Raw genomic sequence first — 19,628 nt, 5'->3', positions numbered from 1 at the left:
CCTTAGAGAAGCCATTTGTATTTATTGCATGGGAGGAGAAATAACTTCTAGATCACATATCCAGAACTCAAAGGCAGTACAGCTGAGAGAAAACATTAACTTGTTTAACAAATTCAGTTCTTTAAAAAAAAATGCACTGTTTTTTTTTTTTTTTTAAAGTCTTCTGCACTGTATCTATCACTTTTTGTTTTCTGATTATAAAAAAGCCAAAAGGAAACAAACATTCAATATATTTGGTGTATTATATATTAAAGCAGTTGCTTAGAGTGATAAAATTATTATGAATATTTATAACAGATCTACTACCAATTCTAGAAGCAATGAAAATTGGCACTGCAAAGTCTACTGCTCTCAGATGTGATTTTTATACTTATGTACAACATATAAAATAGATTATTGTCATTTTCCTTTTTAAAAAAATTTAGAGTCTCTCCTACTCTCACTCCCCATGGACCATATGAGAGCATTATAATCTCATCTCTGTGAAGCCACTTTGCCACTATCATTAATTCTATTGATGTCTCTCTTGTGTTTGTCCTTCCAGCTGTGTGTTCAAAACAGCAGTAGTTCAAAGTCAGATACTTCCATTAGGGGCTAGTTTTACACCAGTTAATTAGTCAATTTCTTTCACACAGTAGCAGTAATTCTACAGAAGAGTTCACATAAATTTTAAAATGTCCTAAACAGCTTTTTCCTTCTCCAGTGTTTAATTTGGACTTTACAAAAGTTAATTTTCCTGCTTTTCTTTTTCTATTGAAATAAACACCATCAAAGCACTGTAGGTACATTTCATATGTGCTAATTATCTCTGAAGAGAGTACAGAATACAGAAGTTAATAAACAGTAGAAATCTTCATGTAATAAATTTCCTTCTTTTGAAGAGCAAATTTAAATGAAAATATTTAATTAAAGCTGTGATCATGTAATCATTTCATATATCTTTGTACAATAGATCTAAATTTGTATAGTAGAAGAGCGTGTAATTAAATATAAATGACAGTGAAACTCAGCAGATATAACAACAGAAATGTTCTGCTTTATTTTTAAATGCAACTTCTGAGAAGTTAAAAACAAGCCTGTGCTCAAGTTTAAATCACTTTTTGAAGACACAAAAATTCCCCAAATTTCTTCTTTACTGACTTCCTTATCTAGTAAGGAGCTGGCCCCTGAAGATAAGGAAAATGTAGACTCTTTCTGTAGAAAGAGTCCATAAAATTTCACTCAGTAAACTCAGCATTGTATATTTTTGAAGCACATAACTTATGATAATATTTTTTTTACCTGTTTATTAATGCCAGTAAGATCTCCATGTGCAGTAAAAATTTTGTGGTGTCTTTGGCAGCTGTTTCCAATACCGTACAGTAAGTTTCTAGTTTGAGCTTCTTGATGATTATTTTTTTATTCTTCAGTATTTTCCCTTTTGTTATCTACTACCAAAACCTCAAAAATGAACATTCTTAATTTGCATTTTAAAGTTCGAATTAAATACTAATAAAATTTCATTATTTTATGAAGTCATATGTAAAGAGATTATTCAGAGTCCCATTCAACCTGACTGACCTTCAGAGTTCCAAAGACAAGGCATCTACCACCTCTCTGGGGAACTTACTCCAGCGTTTCACTATTCTCACTGTGAAAAATTTCTCCCTGCTATCTACAGTGAATCTACCCTCTTTTACTTTACAAAAATTATCCCTTCTACTCCTATATAACCTGCTAAAAAGTTTGTCCCCATCCTTTTTATAAGCCCTTGCCATGTGAAAAGGGGAGATTTGATGAGCTCTTAGTGTTTAACTTCCATTGCATTCCACACAGGAAGCAACGATTGTATTTTACCCTGTACTTTCCATACCTAACTTCTGTGAGGATGTGGGTATAACTTCTCAGTTTCCTCTAATTTTACAGTCAATTATCTTTCCACAGTCCTCTTTAATGAAAGGTCACAGGAAGCTCTTCTCAGAATCTTTTTTTGCTCCAGACTGGACAAGCTAAATTCCCAGCCTCTCTTCTTAGGAAAGCTGCTCCAGCCCCCTGTGGCCCCACTGGTGACCCACTCCTACAGGTCAATGGATTTCTTGTAATGAGAACCCCAGAGCTGATGCAGCACTCCAGGTGGTATCTCACCAGAACAGAGGGACAGAATCACCTCCCTTGACATACTGGTCACATTGCTTTTAATCCAGCCCAGGATACAATTGGCTTTCTGGGCTGCAAGCACATGTTGCAGGCTTATGTCCAGCTTTTCATCCATCACCACCTCCAACCCTCTCTACTAGGCTGTTTTCAATCCCTTTCCCCTCAGCCTGTGTTGGTACCAGGGTATTCCCCAGCCAGTGTGCATGACCTTGCATTTGGCCTTGTTGAACTTTGATGTAAGTTCCCATGGACCCATTTCTCGTGTTTGTTCAGGTCCCCTGGATGATGCCCCATACTTCAGGTGTGTCACCTGCATCCAAACCTTCAAAGGTCTCTCTCAATTTAAGTAATTCTGGAGTCTTATGAATGCAAAATATTGCATTATCCTGTATTGACATACAGGATAAATAATGTTTCTGTAGGCTTGTCTGGGATAAGCTTTGTGAATTGATTAACAAAGATAGACAAACCTATAGATGCACTTACCTAGAACATGCTAACTTGTTTTTAGCTCTTATTACCTTTCACCTAGTAGTGTCATATTTAATCAAACATAACATCATAGACAGGGACAGTACATAGCAGTGAAAGGTGTTCCTGGAGATAAAGGGGAAGGAAATTAGAAAATGTCAGAGGCTTATATGGGTATTGTCACAACAGAGCGATGTAGGAATAAGAATGCAGCAAATACAAAGGAATATACAGCTGCTGGAGAACATTGTGTTCTTCCAGGCCTTGGAAGGTAAGTCACACTAATTCTGTAGGTTCTCATGCTCCTCTTGTACCTAGGTCACTTTGCAGATGGCAGTCTGCTTTAGTTATCTGCTGTTTCAATCAATTCAATTGAATGCAGAGATTCTCAGTAAGGCATTCACATAAGTGCAGTTCTCTTAAAGCCTTCACTTGACCACCTAAGCACTGTTCTTTTTTACAAAATATATGTGTCAGATAGGGAATCAGAGATCACTGTAAAGGGAATTCCTACAGTTTAAACTGTAAAAGACTGAGAGGTAGGGCTAGTTTTAAATTTAAAACAAACTTGAATGAATTAATTCACAAACAGCATAGTTAATGCCAGTAGTTTTCAAGATTATTAGGCATTGTCAGTGCACCCACATACCGTTACTGTGCAACATTTACATTCTAAATTCTCTGTGATCACACAACACTGTGGAGCTGGTGCCAAAGAGTTAGTGCTGATGAATCTGCTCTCTGGTGGTACTTAACATCAAAGGTCAGGGTAACCTGTCTCATGAGCTCTTTGATGAGAAGTGTCATTACTGAATTGAGGTTGCCTTCTGTCTCCATCCTTCCTGTACATATTTGATGGTTTGCAATATTTTATCTCCCCCCCAAGCACTCCTCCTGCCCTTCAAAAAATTATGGTCTCCTCCTGGTACTACTTGCCTTGGAGAAGTACTTTTTTTCTGTATTTAGCAATATATTTTGCCTATTTTCTGTGCCTTGCGCTAATCTTACTCTTTAGTAACTTTCTTTTTACTTGTATGAGTCACTGCAACGCATCTCTCTGTCTTTGGTGCTCACATGTACACATACTCATGTAAAATGTTTATGCATTGTGAACCTGGTACACCATTCCAGTGTTCTAAAATACTTGCATGCTACGACTGTTGGCTATACTGGGATTCAAGGCAAGCCACTATTAATTATATTTAATCAGGGCACTTGCATGAGTTTCACAGCACTCTTTTGAGAAGCTAATATAAGCTTCAGATCTTCCCCTTTCCTCTGAATAAACCATTTTAATTTATTTTATTTAACAGGTAGAGTCTGCATGTATAACAAAAACCCTGTATTAGGTTTTCTGATTACTGTTGGTGACAGTGTTTGTCTTACAGGCTTTTTTTATCATCACTGCCCAATTTCTCCCTCATCTCTATCCCTTTAAAATCCGTTTTTCACACACACTTCTTCTGTTCCTGCTGGTGTTTTTATCCCTTACAGCCAGTAATTATCTCACCATTTCCTCCAACTCATGTGTCCTTTTTTCCCCAGATTTTTTAACAGACATGGTAGATGAGTTTTTCCTTTCTCAACTGTTTTATCATCTGCAAAAACAGGCATGAAGAATAGTCTCAGCTGGGTGCAACACTCTGCATTTTACCAAGCTTTTACTTAGTAGTAAAATACAAGACCCAGAGAAAATTCTACAAACTTTCACATTGCATTTTCATTTTGGGTTTTCTGTGTTTGTTTGTTTGTGTGTTTGTTATATCTAGTGCCTCTGTGCACCTGGATGGACAGGAGAATTTTGTCAATTTGCTGAAAATGCATGTTTAATTTACCCAAATAATTGTTCTGGTGGAGCAACTTGCATTGATATGAGTCAACTGAGAGAACAACCTTTGTTTCAGTGTTTGTGCCCTCGTGATTTTACAGGTAAGGCATATATAAATCATGTAGAAGTTTGTAGTTTCATTTCCTTTTAGATATTCAAATATAAGAACTCTGGATTTAAAACAAAAACAAAAAAAAAAAAGAGATAAGTATTTGGAAAGTAATCACACCTCTCTACACTTTCTGCCCTCTGCTGCGGTGCCTATAAAATCTGAACAGAATTTACAGGTTAATTTTGAATCTTCCAATTAAAGTTGCAGTAAGAATAGTTCTAGAATAAGATTTAGCTTCAGTTTAAGAAACTAAGTGTATATCATACATACATACATACACACACTCTGTATACAAGCTTTGCAGGTGAGCTATATGTTTGACATCTAATTATAGTTCCTGTATCTAATTAATGAGAGAAATGGAGTTCAGGAAGTTTGTTAGTTTGTATCAGCCTCTATTTACTCAGATAACTTTACTTAGTTTTTGATAACTGAATTTCACCCTCTGTTTACCTTAGTAGACTACCAGTGATTAATGAAATTTAATTTGGTGTGGGATTAACTGATAAATTTTACTAAACTAAAGCCTAGTCTTTGAGGTTCTCTGTATTGCCAGTAAGTCAGTTTTTCAGAGGGGAATCATAACCACTGTGTCAGACATTTGTTGATTTATTGTCACAGTTTCTTCATCAGTGTATATCTAATTAAAAGTCAGTGTTTGACTTTTAATTAGATATAACAGAAGCCTAAAAAGTAACTTGTATTAAACACAGCTGGTTTGTTTTTTTTAATGGCGAAGAAAATAATTTCTGATTATTTTCCTTCAACTTTATTCTTTAAATAGAAGTTGATTGGAGTTGGATTCTAAAATCCTTCACTAATCTTTGTCTAGAGAGGGAACTGAAAGAGAAGATTCAAATGTGATTCACTGCAGGTGTAGGTAATATTATAGAAAGAGACATTTACCATATGTACATCAACTTAAATATAAGTGCCAGAACTTAAAAAAATAACAATTTGAAATATAGGAACAATGTTTATTACCCAAAGAATGAAAATTAATTTAATCTGAAGAACTGATGGCAACACACAGAGAAAACAGACTTTAAATCTACCACCACTGAAAAAGAAATAATAGTTTAATAACCCGGAGTTTTAGCTATCAACCTTTCCTTTCACTTCTCCATTATCCCCTTTAGAGACTGTTGTTTTATGTTTTTTTATAAATCTACGCTTGACATATTTTAAATTGCGGTGACGCCTAAAATTTTGGATTTGTCAATGAAAGATTGTTTCACTACAATTAGGTTTTTACAAATAAGGTTTCTATTGTACAATGTGATCATGAAACAAAAGTTTAACTGTTTACCATAAATGGCAATAAAAATATGCAATTAATGGCATTAAACGTTCCTAAACACTGAGTCATGACCAAATTCAAGTGCAAACAACTTTTTTGTTCAGAGACATCTTGCAATGAGGCCAAGATTCTTTTTTTGTGGAGTGTCATTGTAAGGGCTTCTATATATTGCAATAGATTTTTTTAAATTTATTTTTTTTTACTTTTTCTGCTTTTAAATAGCTAGATACTTCTTCAATCTTGATCCATACAAAAATTTATTTATACCTCTTTACTGTTTAATCTATATATTTGGAAAGGGAAAGAAGGAAGGGAAATAGAGTAGCAATTTTGGCATATCTACTTGACTCTGAACTAAATGTTTTCTACAACCAGAAAAACAATTGTAGTTCCACATCTATTGGTTCTTAATTGTGTTTTTAAATTATAAACACTACAGCTGCAGCTTTTTAATTAACATTCAAATCATGTTTGGAACAGACATCTTATTGAACACAAAATATGACATGATGTAACTTTCTCAGCTGTGAAAAGCAGAACTTTGATTTAAAAAGTAATAAACTCACTTCAATTTGGTTCCATGCTTTTTAACAAAACCTTGTAGAAATTTAACATATACACATGAATTTTAAACTTTAGATTTTATTTCTGTTTATATGTAAAACCTTTTGGGTTATTTACTCAGGAAAATGTCCCCATGTTAAGTTTAAATGCTCAGCGAATAAAGAGTTATAATATATAGTTATCTTTGCTGAATAGCTGCCATTATTTTTGTGCTTTCCATTTCCTTCTACAGTTAGTTTCTTATTTTCATTTTTCTTTTCTCTGAAAGTGGATAAAAACTTCTGAATCTACAACAGTGCTTGTAAGTAATATGTCTTATGACATTGAAACAATCCATATCAGCAATTTCTCAGTGCAGTAGACCAATTGTCCTTGAATAAGCTTAATCTAATCTATTGCTATCTTTCCTTGTGTGTAGAGCAACCACACAGGCAGGAATTGATTTGGCATGTTAGACACTTCATTCTCACTTCACAAAAACGTCCTTTAATTAAAATAATCTTACTACTGTTAAAATGAACTGAATCCCAAGAAAACTCATCAACCAGAGTTAAAAGTACTACTTCAACTGCATACCTTTTCCTTATCTTAAAACTTTTTATAACAGTCATTAAGATTGTTCATAGATTTAGCCACAATTTTTTTTTTCTCTTTCATTGTTTTGTTGAGACCAATCTTCTAATTTCTACAGGTATATGGGAAATGTATATAAACATACTGTGATGGAGATTGTCCTATTGAACTGTGTGAGATACTTGAAAATGTATCCCTGGTGCCAGAATAACTAATGTCGCAGAGAATGAGATATGGGATATAAAAGTTCCTGTATCTTTCACAATCTAGTTAAGGCAGTGTTTATATTAGTGAACAAAGAAATTGCATGACCTAATTTTAATCCTTCTCTCTGATCAAATCCATATTTTTGAATGCTTTTGTTCTCAAGGATGCAGTGGTGACATATTTTAACCCTGGTAGACAGCTAAGTACTAAATATCTGGTTGTTCACTCTTCCCCAGTGAGGTCTTGGAAAGAATCAGAAGCACAAAAGTAAGAAAACTTGAGATAAGGATAAATCATTAGGTCAAGCAAAAGCTGTTCACATAGATGAAGCAAAATAAGGAATTCATTCAGTACTTGCTGTTACTAGGAAAGAGTTCAGACATTTCTAGAATATTTGGGGAAGGTCTCTGTTCCATGTAGAAGTACAGTGGTAATCTTATAAGTCTCAAAACTCAAATAGATTAAATGAGTAGTACTTTTTTTTTTTTTTCCCCCACAATATGTGGGAAAAAAACCTCTAATCCCTATAGTAAAGGTGGGCAGGTAAAGGAATTTTGAATCATCATGGGAGGTCCCTGTATCACAGGAGTGTACTGGAATTACACAGCAGTATCTGTCTCAGCAGCAGATGCTGCCATTTTAAGCTTTGTTCATTGCACTTTAAATTATATCTCCATTGTCATCTCTGAAAGAGAAATGGTTAGGGCACATAGATCCCAAACATCAACGACCATGTAGTGAAACACTAGAATAAAAGAAGTCACTTGTTAAGTTGTGCTACAGGAATTCACTCAGAATACTTCTATTCATAGGTGAATAAAAAAGGAACAGCTTGCTGCTTTTCAGAAGACTCGATTTTTTATTAAAGAACAATTTTCAGAGGTAACTGACAGAAAGCAATAATAACAACCAATGTACTTCTCATTCTAATCCTCTTTAACAGATGCCCAGAAAACTTACCTGCTTTTTAAAATGCCTTTTAGGAGGTGTGTCCATATAGCCTTAGTCAGGGTGAAAGGAAAATGGTTTTATCTAGTCTGTTCCTTTAACTTTGCTCACAATGCAGCTTTCTCTCAATGCCAGTAAAAGTCCAAGAAAAGAAAAATTAGTTATACTGACTCTGTAAGTCAGAATAATAGCATATACTGAATTGGAAGGGACCCAGAAAGATCACCATGCCCAAGTCCTGGCTCTGCACAGGACCACCCCAAAAAATCACACCACATGCCTAAGAACATTTTAAAAACACTTCTTGAGTGCTGTCAGATTTGGTGCTGTGACCACTTCCCTGGGGAGCCTGTTCCAGTGCCCAGACACCCTCTGGAGGAAGAATCTTCTTCTGATAGCCAACCTAAACCTTCCTTAGCTTTATGTCCCTCACTTGAGTCCTGTCACTGGGCACCACCGAGAAGAGATTGGTATCTGCCCCTTCTCTTCCCCTGGTAGAGATGTTAAAAATCCATCTCATATCTTGGAGCCCAAAACCGCATCCAGGACTGAAGGTGATGCCTCACCAGAACGTGTGTTGTAAGGACACTGATCGTTACTAGAACCTCACACCTAAGATGAATTACATGGAAACACAACCATTTCAATCCATCTAGGGCATTCTACTCTACAAATTGTAATGAAAGGATAGAGAAGGAAACAATGAAAAATAAAAAGGACATATTATCCATACTGGCATCATATTTAATTTGAAGCAAGTAAAACCCTGAACAATAAGTGAGGCCTAGGGCTAATGCCTGAAGTTGTAGCATACTTGTAGTTACACCAAGCAGACTGTGACCTACAGTAACTCAAGTCAACAATTTTTTCTCAGGTCTTGATTTCCACACCAAATACTAAGGCTATTGAAATTTTTGTGTTGGAAATACTTCTATTATTTTGGCATGCAGCAATTGCATGAAAAGCCAAAAGATTATTCTACATGAAAATTCAAGGAGAAATGTAATATCAGTATTTAAGTTCTGCCTGCTTTTAAAATGGAACAAAATTCTCCTAGTGCAGGGGTATATTTATGAGTATGTTCATATTTCCTAATAGTTCAGTTTCTGGTTTCATTTGTTGTACACAATATATTTTGCCTATTTGAATAAGTAGAATTTTGATGGAATTTTTTTCATTAAGAATAGCTATGGTTACCTTAAAGATGTTGCTGTTTTTTTAGAAGCATGGCTGTATCAAGGTCTGGATTTCAAAGCATATAATTAGTAGAGTTCTCAACTGGAAGACATGCTTTAAAATATGCCCTTAAACATGGCATATGGAATCCTCCAGATAGTTACATCTGCTCATGAACTCCAAAATTACTTTCACCCACCTCTATCAACATTGAATCTTTTAAGAGAAGTACAAACTATTTAACTTTTTGGGCACTACGAGCCCCAAACTCAAACTGAAGAGGTACTTTACATCATTAACTAAATATTTAGAAATTAGCAATGTTTCAGGGACATAGTAGAAGTGCTTCCTATTCACAATGTATTCCTGTGAATGTCTGGTCTCAAGTCCAGGTGCAAATTAAACAGTCTACCATTTTATTCTTCTGCTTCTCACTTACCAGTCTACCATGCCTCATTTTATTAAGGCATACAACTCGAAGATTTACCTGTCAGGGAGTTAGAGCTGTTCTGATCTCCTTTGGTTTGTCTGACTCTTCTGGGTTTATAGCTACTGATGTCTATCCTTTCCTTTTTTACTCATTCAGAGTAAAACTTAAAAGGTTTATTTCTTCTCTGTGGATAGTTTGTAAGTCTCTTTTTGAGAACGTCACTGCATTATTCACTCTCATTCCCAAATGTATAAATCTGCTGTTAGTGGCAAGGGAAACTGCAGCTTTCTATAAACATTCAGAGAAGTAGCTGGATAGTGAAAATTTAAATAGCTATATATCACCTGAAAAAACTATCATATCATCAATAGGAAACATGGGGGATGTAGACCTTTTATGCAAATTCAGTCAAAAAGTCTTCTGAACAACTTGAAGTGCTTAAAAAATTTAATTAACTGTAATAACCATAGAGAGTTTATTTTCTGCTTCTCACCTGAACCTGTTTACTCAGCCAAATACACCATTTCAGATCTTACCAAGGCACAAAAATCATCAACAGCGTTATAAATCACTTATCACACTAAATGGGTTTAAAATATGATAAAGTGTGCAGTGTAGATATAATTGTAGCATGTTTAAAAATATATAATGCATTGGAAAGATGAATAACACTGTAGTGTAGATCTAGTGACTGTTTTCATTACAAAGCTGATCTCTGTAGCTCTGTTTTAGTTCTTTTAAAGTCCTCAGACTTACATCTTTTAGCTTTGAATACCAAATTTCCTCCTTAAAGTACGGATAATCAGGCTAGTTGCATATTGATTCATTTTTCTCAGATACAATGTAGAACATCATTATCTGGCTTAGCCTACTGTATCTCCACTGAAGCTGGAATAATAATGTTAATATATGAACTTTCTTATGTTATATTTCAGCCTTTGTGCTCAGTAGTTGTTCCTTCTATTAAAAAAAAAACCCCACAAAAACAACTCAAGCACATTCTGTTGAAATACGATATACAATACCACTTTGTTACAGACTTAAAGCATGGCTTCATCCGTGTTAATGATGTCTCTTATTAATGTATATTTTTCTTGTCACACAACCATTTAAGACCTATAATTTTTTTGTTTTGTTTTGTTTATTCAGTTTTTTTAACCTGAATCACATCAGAAACTTACATTCAGCAACAACTTCTATACTTTGGTCCTCTCTCTGGGATTCTCTGAATAACTCAGGTTTACTTTTTCTGCAATATATTTGCCTCCATTTCTATTCACTGTGATATATATCACATTAGACACAAATTCCTTCAAAATATTTGACTTTAGATTTGTTTTTTTATTGTGTCTTTCTTCCCAGCATTTGCCACCAATTTAATATAAACTCTGTATAGGAGGTTTAATTTACATTTCAGATCAGAAAAGTTCAGATAAGAACATTAAATAATATTGAATTTAGACCAGAGTGTTGCATCCAGCCCTACAGCCCTCAGTACAGGAAAGACATGGAGTCAGTAAAGAGGACTGGGACAATTCTCCTGTGAGGAAAGGGTAAGAGGCTTGGGGTTTCTCACCTTGGAGAAAATTCTCTAAACACCTTATTTAGACATTTCAATACTGTAGGTTACAAAAAATCTGAAGAAGAACTTTTTACAAGGGTCTGTAGCAATAAGAGAAGGAGTAATGGCTTTAAATTGAAAGACAATAAATTCACACAACATATATGGAGAAATTTTTCAGAATGAGATTTGTGAAACACTGGACCAGGTTGCCCAGAGATGTGATAGATGCTCCGTCTCTGGAAGCACTCAAGGACAAGTTGGGCTGGGCTCTGAGCAGCCAGAGTTAAACATGTTCCTGCTCATTGCAGGAGGCTTTGACTAAATGATCTTTAGAGGTCTCTTCCAACCCAATCTATTTTATTATCCCACCATCAGTCTTTGGGTCACCCACCCAAATTTGGACTGTTGCTTCAGTGCACTTACATTTACTCCAGGCTCATAAACCATTGTCTTATTCTCAATCTAGAATCCTTGTATATAAATAATTTGACTCAATTTTCCAAGGAATATTTTCTAAAACTTAAAAAATCCCCACCTCCTATCTGGAACCCAAGTGTGATATTCAAGTGTCTTCCAGAGAGCAGAGGAATCTTCAAGTACAGTGCTTTTTATCCAGGCTAGGTAGGGTGCTCCTTCTGGAATCTACCCTCTCTCAGTGTCTCTGTGAATGTTTGTTCCGAATTATTTCATATTTCACTTATGATGAGTGAAAAAGGACCTACATGAAATTTCTGAGTTTCAGGCATGCAAATTGTTTTGCATATTCTCCTAGTGTCCTGCTGCGGTTTTTATATGAACCAGATTTTTTAATGAGACATATAAAGGCACTTTGATCAACAACAAAATAAAGAAACAAACACCACCTTCACAGGAGGAAAAGAGAGTCTGTGAAAGAGAGGTCTGCAAAAGACTTTGCCAAGAGATGAATCTTTATGACAAGATTCCCAGCTAAATCCTGAATGCAGTTAAGAGAAAGGACAGATAATCTATTAAGTGGTCAAAAGTCTAATTGTGTGTTCCTGAATAATGAGTTCATTTAAGAGCCAAGGTTATTAAAATACATCTCAAACAAATTTAAGGACATTCTGTAAAAAGTAACTCAGATAAAGACTGTGCTCAAACAACAGCTGCAGAGGAACTTTCATGAAGGACTAAGTGCCCTTAAATGATCACTTGAGTTCTAAACCAGGAGAAGGTGAAATATTAAATGCATATTTAACATTTGAGAATATCTGACTGCGTAGAATTCATGCAGTAGTAGACAACTGCACTAAGTTACAAGCTGTGGTCAGTGGAAGTCTTTTTGATCTTTTCAAAAAGCTTTAAATTTAGCTCCACCTAAATAGACTATGATAGTTGGTAAATTTTGAGAATAAGCATAATATTCACTTGAACTGGAAAATGTTCCTATTATAGTTTGTATCCCCTTAGTCTGTGAAGCTGGGACAGTACTTAATGAATCAAGGTGTTTTACTTTGGCTGCTTTGGCATGTATGTCTTTATGTTGAAAAGATTATTTTGCTTTCCCAAAAAGGAAAGGAAATAGTTCTAGAACATTGGCCCATGATGTGGGGTAAATGTGTTTAATCACTTACACCTAATCAAAAAGTACTCAGACTCAGTGCATGATGACTTCCAGTCTTGGAATTTTTATCTCCAATCCCAGTAAACAATTCTTGTTTTTCATGAGCTAATGGAAGCTATCCTCTTTATATGTTAATTAGAAAAACTGTATCATTAGAAAATTATTATCACATTGTTCTTGGTTTTACCTTATTTAATTTCTTTCTCTCAGAAGAATAACTCTTCACTGGGATTTGTGAAACATCATACTAAAATGGAGATAGATATAAAGGAATTTAGGAAATAACTGAAAAAATATAATTAAACATGCAAATTTCAACAAAATAAATATTTTTAGATTAGTTTTCAAATACCACTGTAGATAAATATATTCATTCTAATGCCAGCTGCCATTTCACATGGCTGTAGAGTTTTTAATTTTTTTTCATTATATACAGGGATGTGATAGTGATAATAAATGAATTAGCTATTTCAGTATGATGTACTTTAGAAATCCAAAATTTAATAATTTAGTCTAAAGAAGTTTTCTAGATTTCATCTAGAAGATTTTCCAGTTTCAAGTTTCTTCAACCCACCTATAGCAAAAATGCTTCCACCAATGAGAACAATAACATCATCTTTTCTTTAATGTTCAGCTGTAGATAAAATATTTTTTATCAGTATGCAATTATGTTCTGTTTAAGCTTGATTGTTCAACTGCCAGGCAGAAGTTTGAACATCTACATGTGTGAGTATCAGATGATTTTATTTCTGCTATTCTTTGAATTCTATTCTCATTCACTGAAATTACTTTACTTAGAAAACCACAAATATTTATCACTATACCTACATTTATCTAGTAACACAATGAAGTTTCTTCTTCATCTACAGGGTTCACTTGGGATAATTTCTATATGTCCACTTACACTTTTTTTTTCATTGGATTGTAGTTCTATTTTGGACCTTAATTTACATTTTATGGTGGGTCTAAAGTATAATAAATAAAACTTCTTTGCACTTTTTGTTAGCCTTCAGACCAGTTTTGTCCAACTGCAGGTCTTCATTCTTTAACTGGGCACTGTTAAAGTGGGTTGCCTGTTGTTCCAGGGTCTCCCATTTCTGATCACAGCAGTACTCCTCACATCACATCCCATGTCTCTACTTCTCAAGGTCTCTTGTGATGGCACCAGCCCTGAACTTGTATACAGCACTGCATTAGACTAGTAAATGCAATTAAACATATGAAGTCTATTTGTTCCTATTTATTTAAACCTATGGTTATTCCATATAAGGATAAACAAAAGTAAAGCAAATCAGAAGAAAAAGCCATTGTCACAATTAGGCCAAGGAAAGCATCACTGCAGGAGAGTCTGATGACTCTCAGTTCTTTCAAATTCAGTGCAAAGCTTATGGTCTACTGCTAGAAAAGGCAGTGTTGTTCTGCAGGGATATGGGGGGAAAACCCTCAGTTTACTTTTAGAATTTGTATTGAATTTGTCACCTTTCCTTCTTATGGTCCCAAAGTCCATTTAAAGGACTCCTCACTCCACTGGTGTTTCTTCATCAATGTCGCATTTTAGTCTCTTTAGAATTCTTAGCTGAATTTTACCTGGATTGGGGTATTTGTAGCTGTTTATTTAAATAAACTAGCAGGTTTATCAGGTATAGACATAAGTACACCAATTTATCTGTTTCTTAGCTGGCTGGTATGAACCCCAGCACTATGCAGCTCTTTTAGCTAATCATGGCTTCTAAGATAACAAATACACAGATGAGAAGCAAGGTATATTCTTTCAGATTTAGTGTATCATTGTAAATAAATATCTTATTCCATGGTACACAGAAAGTGGAAACTAGAAGCTGTCTAAAAGGAACGTAGAGAGATTATGTGTGTGTATGGATGGAGTTAGAAAAGCTAAAGCTAAGCTGTAAATTAAAAGAACAAGAATCAAAGAGAAGAAGAAAGTGTCCTTTAAGTATATCGGTAGGAAAAAAAATTAGGGAATATAATTAAAAAATTTAACTTTTAAGAACACATCCTTAGATAAATAGCATATAAGGTAATTTACAATAATAAATAGTGCAACAGTAGTCTTTAATCAATTTTTTTCGCTCCTCCTAACGTTGTAAAATTTCTTTATTTTCCCGTTTGTTCCTTGGGCTTGCTGAACTTATTACTGATAGAAGAATAACACGCTTAATTGTGCACAAAAATCTTGTTTGAGTTCTCTAAGTACTGAATTTCTCAATTACTCAGCCCTTACTCACTATGAAGTGATAATTAGGCATTAAAAGCTAAGTGGATTACTGTGGAGATCTCTCCTGATATCCATTTATCACTTAATCAGACTTTAATACCATAAATTATGCATTTCTCAGCAGTCTTCAGATTCCAATAAATTTTATCACAGTTTTGAATTACTAGGTTTTCTTGACCGCATTGTGGTGGAGAAAAGTCATAAAGTTTGCTTAAAGGATACAGCCACTCTAAGAATTTCAGATTTATAGCAAAATAATTCTGAAAGCCTGTTGGGTTGCACTAATATTTATTCATAAGGGTTTTTTGGACAAGACAATTCCATCCTCATGAATAAACATGAAAAAAATTGATCCAAAATACATATTGAGTTGAAGTTTTCCACAGCTTTTTTTTCCTCCTGATTTTGCCTTCCACACCTCATTAAGAAGAACAAAATAAGACAAACCCCACAATTCCTAGGAGACTGCAACTTCCTCAGCACATTCTGTTGCTTATGGAATGAAAATGTCTATTTATGCTGGCCACTATTACAGAAAAAGTGGCTTTCTAAAAGTATAAATCATGATGAAATCTCCCCAGAAATGCAGATTTTTGGGTTACCATTAGAGTCAATATGAGCAGACCAAATGAGAGTCTTGAAAATGTTAGGTCAGGTTGCCCAATGTGTAATATTACATCTTATAATAATAAATAGCAAGAAGTACCTAATTTCCTATATTTCTATGTCCTCTATTATTACGTATTACTTAAAAATGTTTTTTACTCAGTAAAATTTATAAATTAATGTAAAATATAATCTTGGCTGCTAAAAATTTGATAGATGTTAGTGGGCAATTTTTAACTGAGGCGTGAAAGGATAAAATAAATATTAAAAGTCCTTAAAAGCATGCTGGTCGATGTCTCTCTAAATACATGAGATTGCACTTTTAGATGAACACCTGTTGGCCCAAAATAGATTTTTTGGCCAACAAATCACAGCATATTCCTGTTTACATTTACAGAAGTGCATAGAAAGCAGTCTTCAGGTCTTAATTTGGCACTGTATTCCAGCATACTAAAAGTGAATGAAATTGGCAGAAAATACTGAAGGAGAGTCATAGTTGTTTTTTTACCAAATGTTATCCTATTAATTTGTGTTTCTTGATGTCTCTAGCTTTAGATGAAAAGGACAGATGATTAAAAATTTTAAAGCAACTTTGTTAATTGAAGTAAATTTATTTCCTTTTTTTTGGCACATGAAGAATTTCAAATAAAATACTAACTTCTGACTCAAAATTTTACAGGAAATATTGTCTCGTTTAAGAAATTATCCACATTTCTTGTATATTCCTGCCAAACATTTTTCTCCTGTACAACTCTTCTATGTTTTCAGCTTAAGATATAGGGTATAATAAATTAACAGTGATTACAAGCAAGTTGGTGGTAAAAACATCAGTAATTTACACTTGTTGTATTTTCTGAAGATTTCCTCTTCAAAATACCTCGAAACCCCTGAACCTTCTTCTAGTTTTCACAGCAGTAAAGATTTTTTTCTCTTTTCTCTATTCCTTATCCTTTCTAAATTTGGAAACTGCTGCCCCCACCTTCCCCACCCCAAATTCATGCTATAAAATTAGTAAATTAAAAAGAAAAAAAAAATTAAGGAAAATTAAACAAAGCACATCAATATCAAGGAAAAAAGAATCAAGAATGCATACAGAGAATTCATTAAATTGTTTTTTGTACCAAAAAGAATAAGAAAAAAAAGTGAAAATGCTTCCTTTCCATCAAAAGGACTTGTTTTCCAAGACTAGTGGTAAATCTGATGGTCTTCCTTACTGATTAATATCACATTGCCAGAGATGTATCTCTCTTCAGTACATTTTTTTTAGAACTGTCCAGTTACAAGTTTAATTATTTCTTCCTGCTGGGCTAAAAGCAGTTTTCATCTAAATGAGCAAGTTGTTCGGTGAATCACACTAAAGGTTACCTCAGATAAATGTGGAATAGCCTTTTCCTAGCCAAAACAGGGCTCAGATAATACAGAATGAAACATATATATATATATATATATATATATATATAAATATATAATAGATGCAAAGTCTTGAGTAGATATCAGGGTTGACTCATGAAACAGAAAAAAGAAGAAAATACAAAGGCATTGCCTCTGGTTCAGGGAGGGAAAATCCACCCTCTTCAGATCTGTATCCCCGTCTGGATGCATCTTAAATTGTTTCAAATGCTGAAAAATTATTTTTATTTGAACTTTTTTTTTTAAACCACTGAGATCTATTTTTTATATATATAAGTGGAGTGAAAAAGAGTCTGAAAACATACACAAGTTCTTTAACCAATATTCCAGAGATCTTATTTAAAGAAAGTTATTTTATATTATATCTATCAATATTGTTAATATGATTTACAGTGTTTCCTTCAGAATGTGATATTAATTCCTAAGCTTTTTAGGACTTTTTTTTTCCTAACTCAGGAGAATTCTGTGAGGTGAAAATTGACAACTGTGGCTCCAATTCATGTGAAAATGGAGGAACATGTATTAGCTATGAAGATCATTTAAAGTGCACTTGCCCTATAGGTGAGCCATTGGTAATTTATTATATTTTTTAACAAAACAAATAAAATGTCATCCAAATATTTATGTTAAGAAATAACAACATAAAAATAGCAATGTATCTCAACAAATGCAGTGAACATTTTTATGAAGAAAGGCACTTTTTCTCTTTGTTCAGGAAATAAAACTGCCAAATAACTCTACTAGAGTGGTGTTAACTGCTAACACCCTGAACAGACACAATGTCAATATTCTGAATGAACTGTGATTAAACATTCTCTTTGTGGTGCAGGTTTTGAAGGTGAAAGATGTGAACTCGATATTGATGCCTGCCTATTCAACAATATAAGCTGTGCCCCAGGAGCACTGTGTATGGATAAATCTCATGGATTTAATTACACATGTTTATCACCATGTGTTGGAAACACAGAGGTAGGATAAAACAATATATTCCCCCCAGCATTTTTTTGGGAAATCAAACACCCTATTCTAATAGCAGTGAGCTGATGAAGCCTCATTTCACACAGGTTTTCTAAACATAGTACTCATTCTTGATATATTCTGATGCTTTTTCCTGTGTAACATATGCATGTAAAAGTGCATGATCTGAGTAGTCTGGTCATTTCCCAACAAACTGTATAATTTCTGAGCTCTGCCTTTCTTGTTCTTTATAGGTTCAGTCACTGATGTCTCCTTCTGTCCCCTGCTTTCTTCTGCTATATTATGAAACTTGAAGAACTTAGGGCAAAATCTCTACGCAATTTTTGATATGTTTAAGTTACCAGATAGAAGGCTGATGGTACAGCAATGCACAGAGGGAATGACAAAGTTTCATTTCCATTACAAACAAAAATAAAAACCATATTCAACAACAAAAAAACCAAAACTAATTACACTTCAGTGGGAGCTGAAAATGCAGTTAGAAAAAAATCTAAATTCTCCTTGCAAGTTACTCTTCAATGCTCATAGGATATGGAAATGAATACTACTTTTGCACTTTCAAAGTTTTCTAGAAGAAATGCATTAGTTGTGTCTTTCTCATTCTCCTTTAGTGACCTTTTAAATTAAATTTGGGTAGGATTCATTCATATCAGGGTGAACTATGAGATTTTGATATGGGTTAAACTAAAATACTATTGCATTTTCTTACTATGATAGTCCTTTTAAAAGCTCTGTAAATAAAGCTATATAGCCTTCCAAACAACTACAAAAACATGATAATGAGTGGTTTACAGGCATTATAAATTCTTTTCTTGAAATATATGCACCATAAAAATATAGTATGCATAGTAGGCAACATATTTACAAAGAACCATCAATATTTGTCACCTTGATGTCCATGGGTAGACACTTATCAGTGAATATGAAATATAGCACTGAAAAACTCACTGGTTCAAGGGTTTATACTTAAATTGTTCAGCATCTGGTAAATTTTAAAATTTTTATTATTTAAAGTGTCATACTGAATGTAAATACATTGTACATGGCATGGCATCATAATGGTTCAATTATCATTATGGCTAGTTAGTATGGGAAGTGATATTGTGCCAAGGATGCTGATGGGACCTAGTAAACCATTTTACTGTAATATTTGCTTAAAATCCCTCAGACATATTTAATCTATTCATACAAACATTCATATACTAGCTAAATGTCACATGGGAAAAAGGTAATTTTATATATAAATATATCTCTCAATATATCCTCACTGTATGAGATGCTTGATTTGGGCATAATGTGAATAACTAGTAGATTTTCTAATTGAAAAAGGAATAGTATATAAAATTATGGAATTATATACTGGAGTCTTACCTGTTTTCTTAGCTTACAGATCATTAAAATGATACAATTTCCTTATTGGAAGAAAGAAGGACTGTATTCAAGCAATTATTTTAGTACATTTCTGAAATCAAAGATTAATGTTAGTCAATAAATTTCATTATTC

At 33.9% G+C, this 19,628-nt stretch overlaps 1 protein-coding gene across 1 annotated transcript in view; it reads left to right on the top strand.

Moving 5' to 3' along the window:
* LOC111926025 (uncharacterized) overlaps positions 1–18,500 on the top strand; it is a 29,055-nt gene extending 10,555 nt beyond the window's left edge. Inside the window, exons 3-6 of the mRNA XM_023922689.2 lie at positions 4,377–4,536; positions 17,603–17,707; positions 17,976–18,115; positions 18,358–18,500. Coding sequence (XP_023778457.2) covers positions 4,377–4,536; positions 17,603–17,707; positions 17,976–18,115; positions 18,358–18,417 — 465 coding nt within the window. The 3' untranslated portion in view covers positions 18,418–18,500. The remainder of the gene's footprint in view (positions 1–4,376; positions 4,537–17,602; positions 17,708–17,975; positions 18,116–18,357) is intronic.
* The last annotated feature ends 1,128 nt before the right edge of the window (positions 18,501–19,628 follow it).

This window comes from Cyanistes caeruleus, chromosome 2, assembly GCF_971803275.1.
Source record: "Cyanistes caeruleus chromosome 2, bCyaCae1.hap1.1, whole genome shotgun sequence".
NCBI classification, from domain to species: domain Eukaryota; kingdom Metazoa; phylum Chordata; class Aves; order Passeriformes; family Paridae; genus Cyanistes; species Cyanistes caeruleus.
This window is presented reverse-complemented; position numbering and strand designations above follow the sequence as displayed.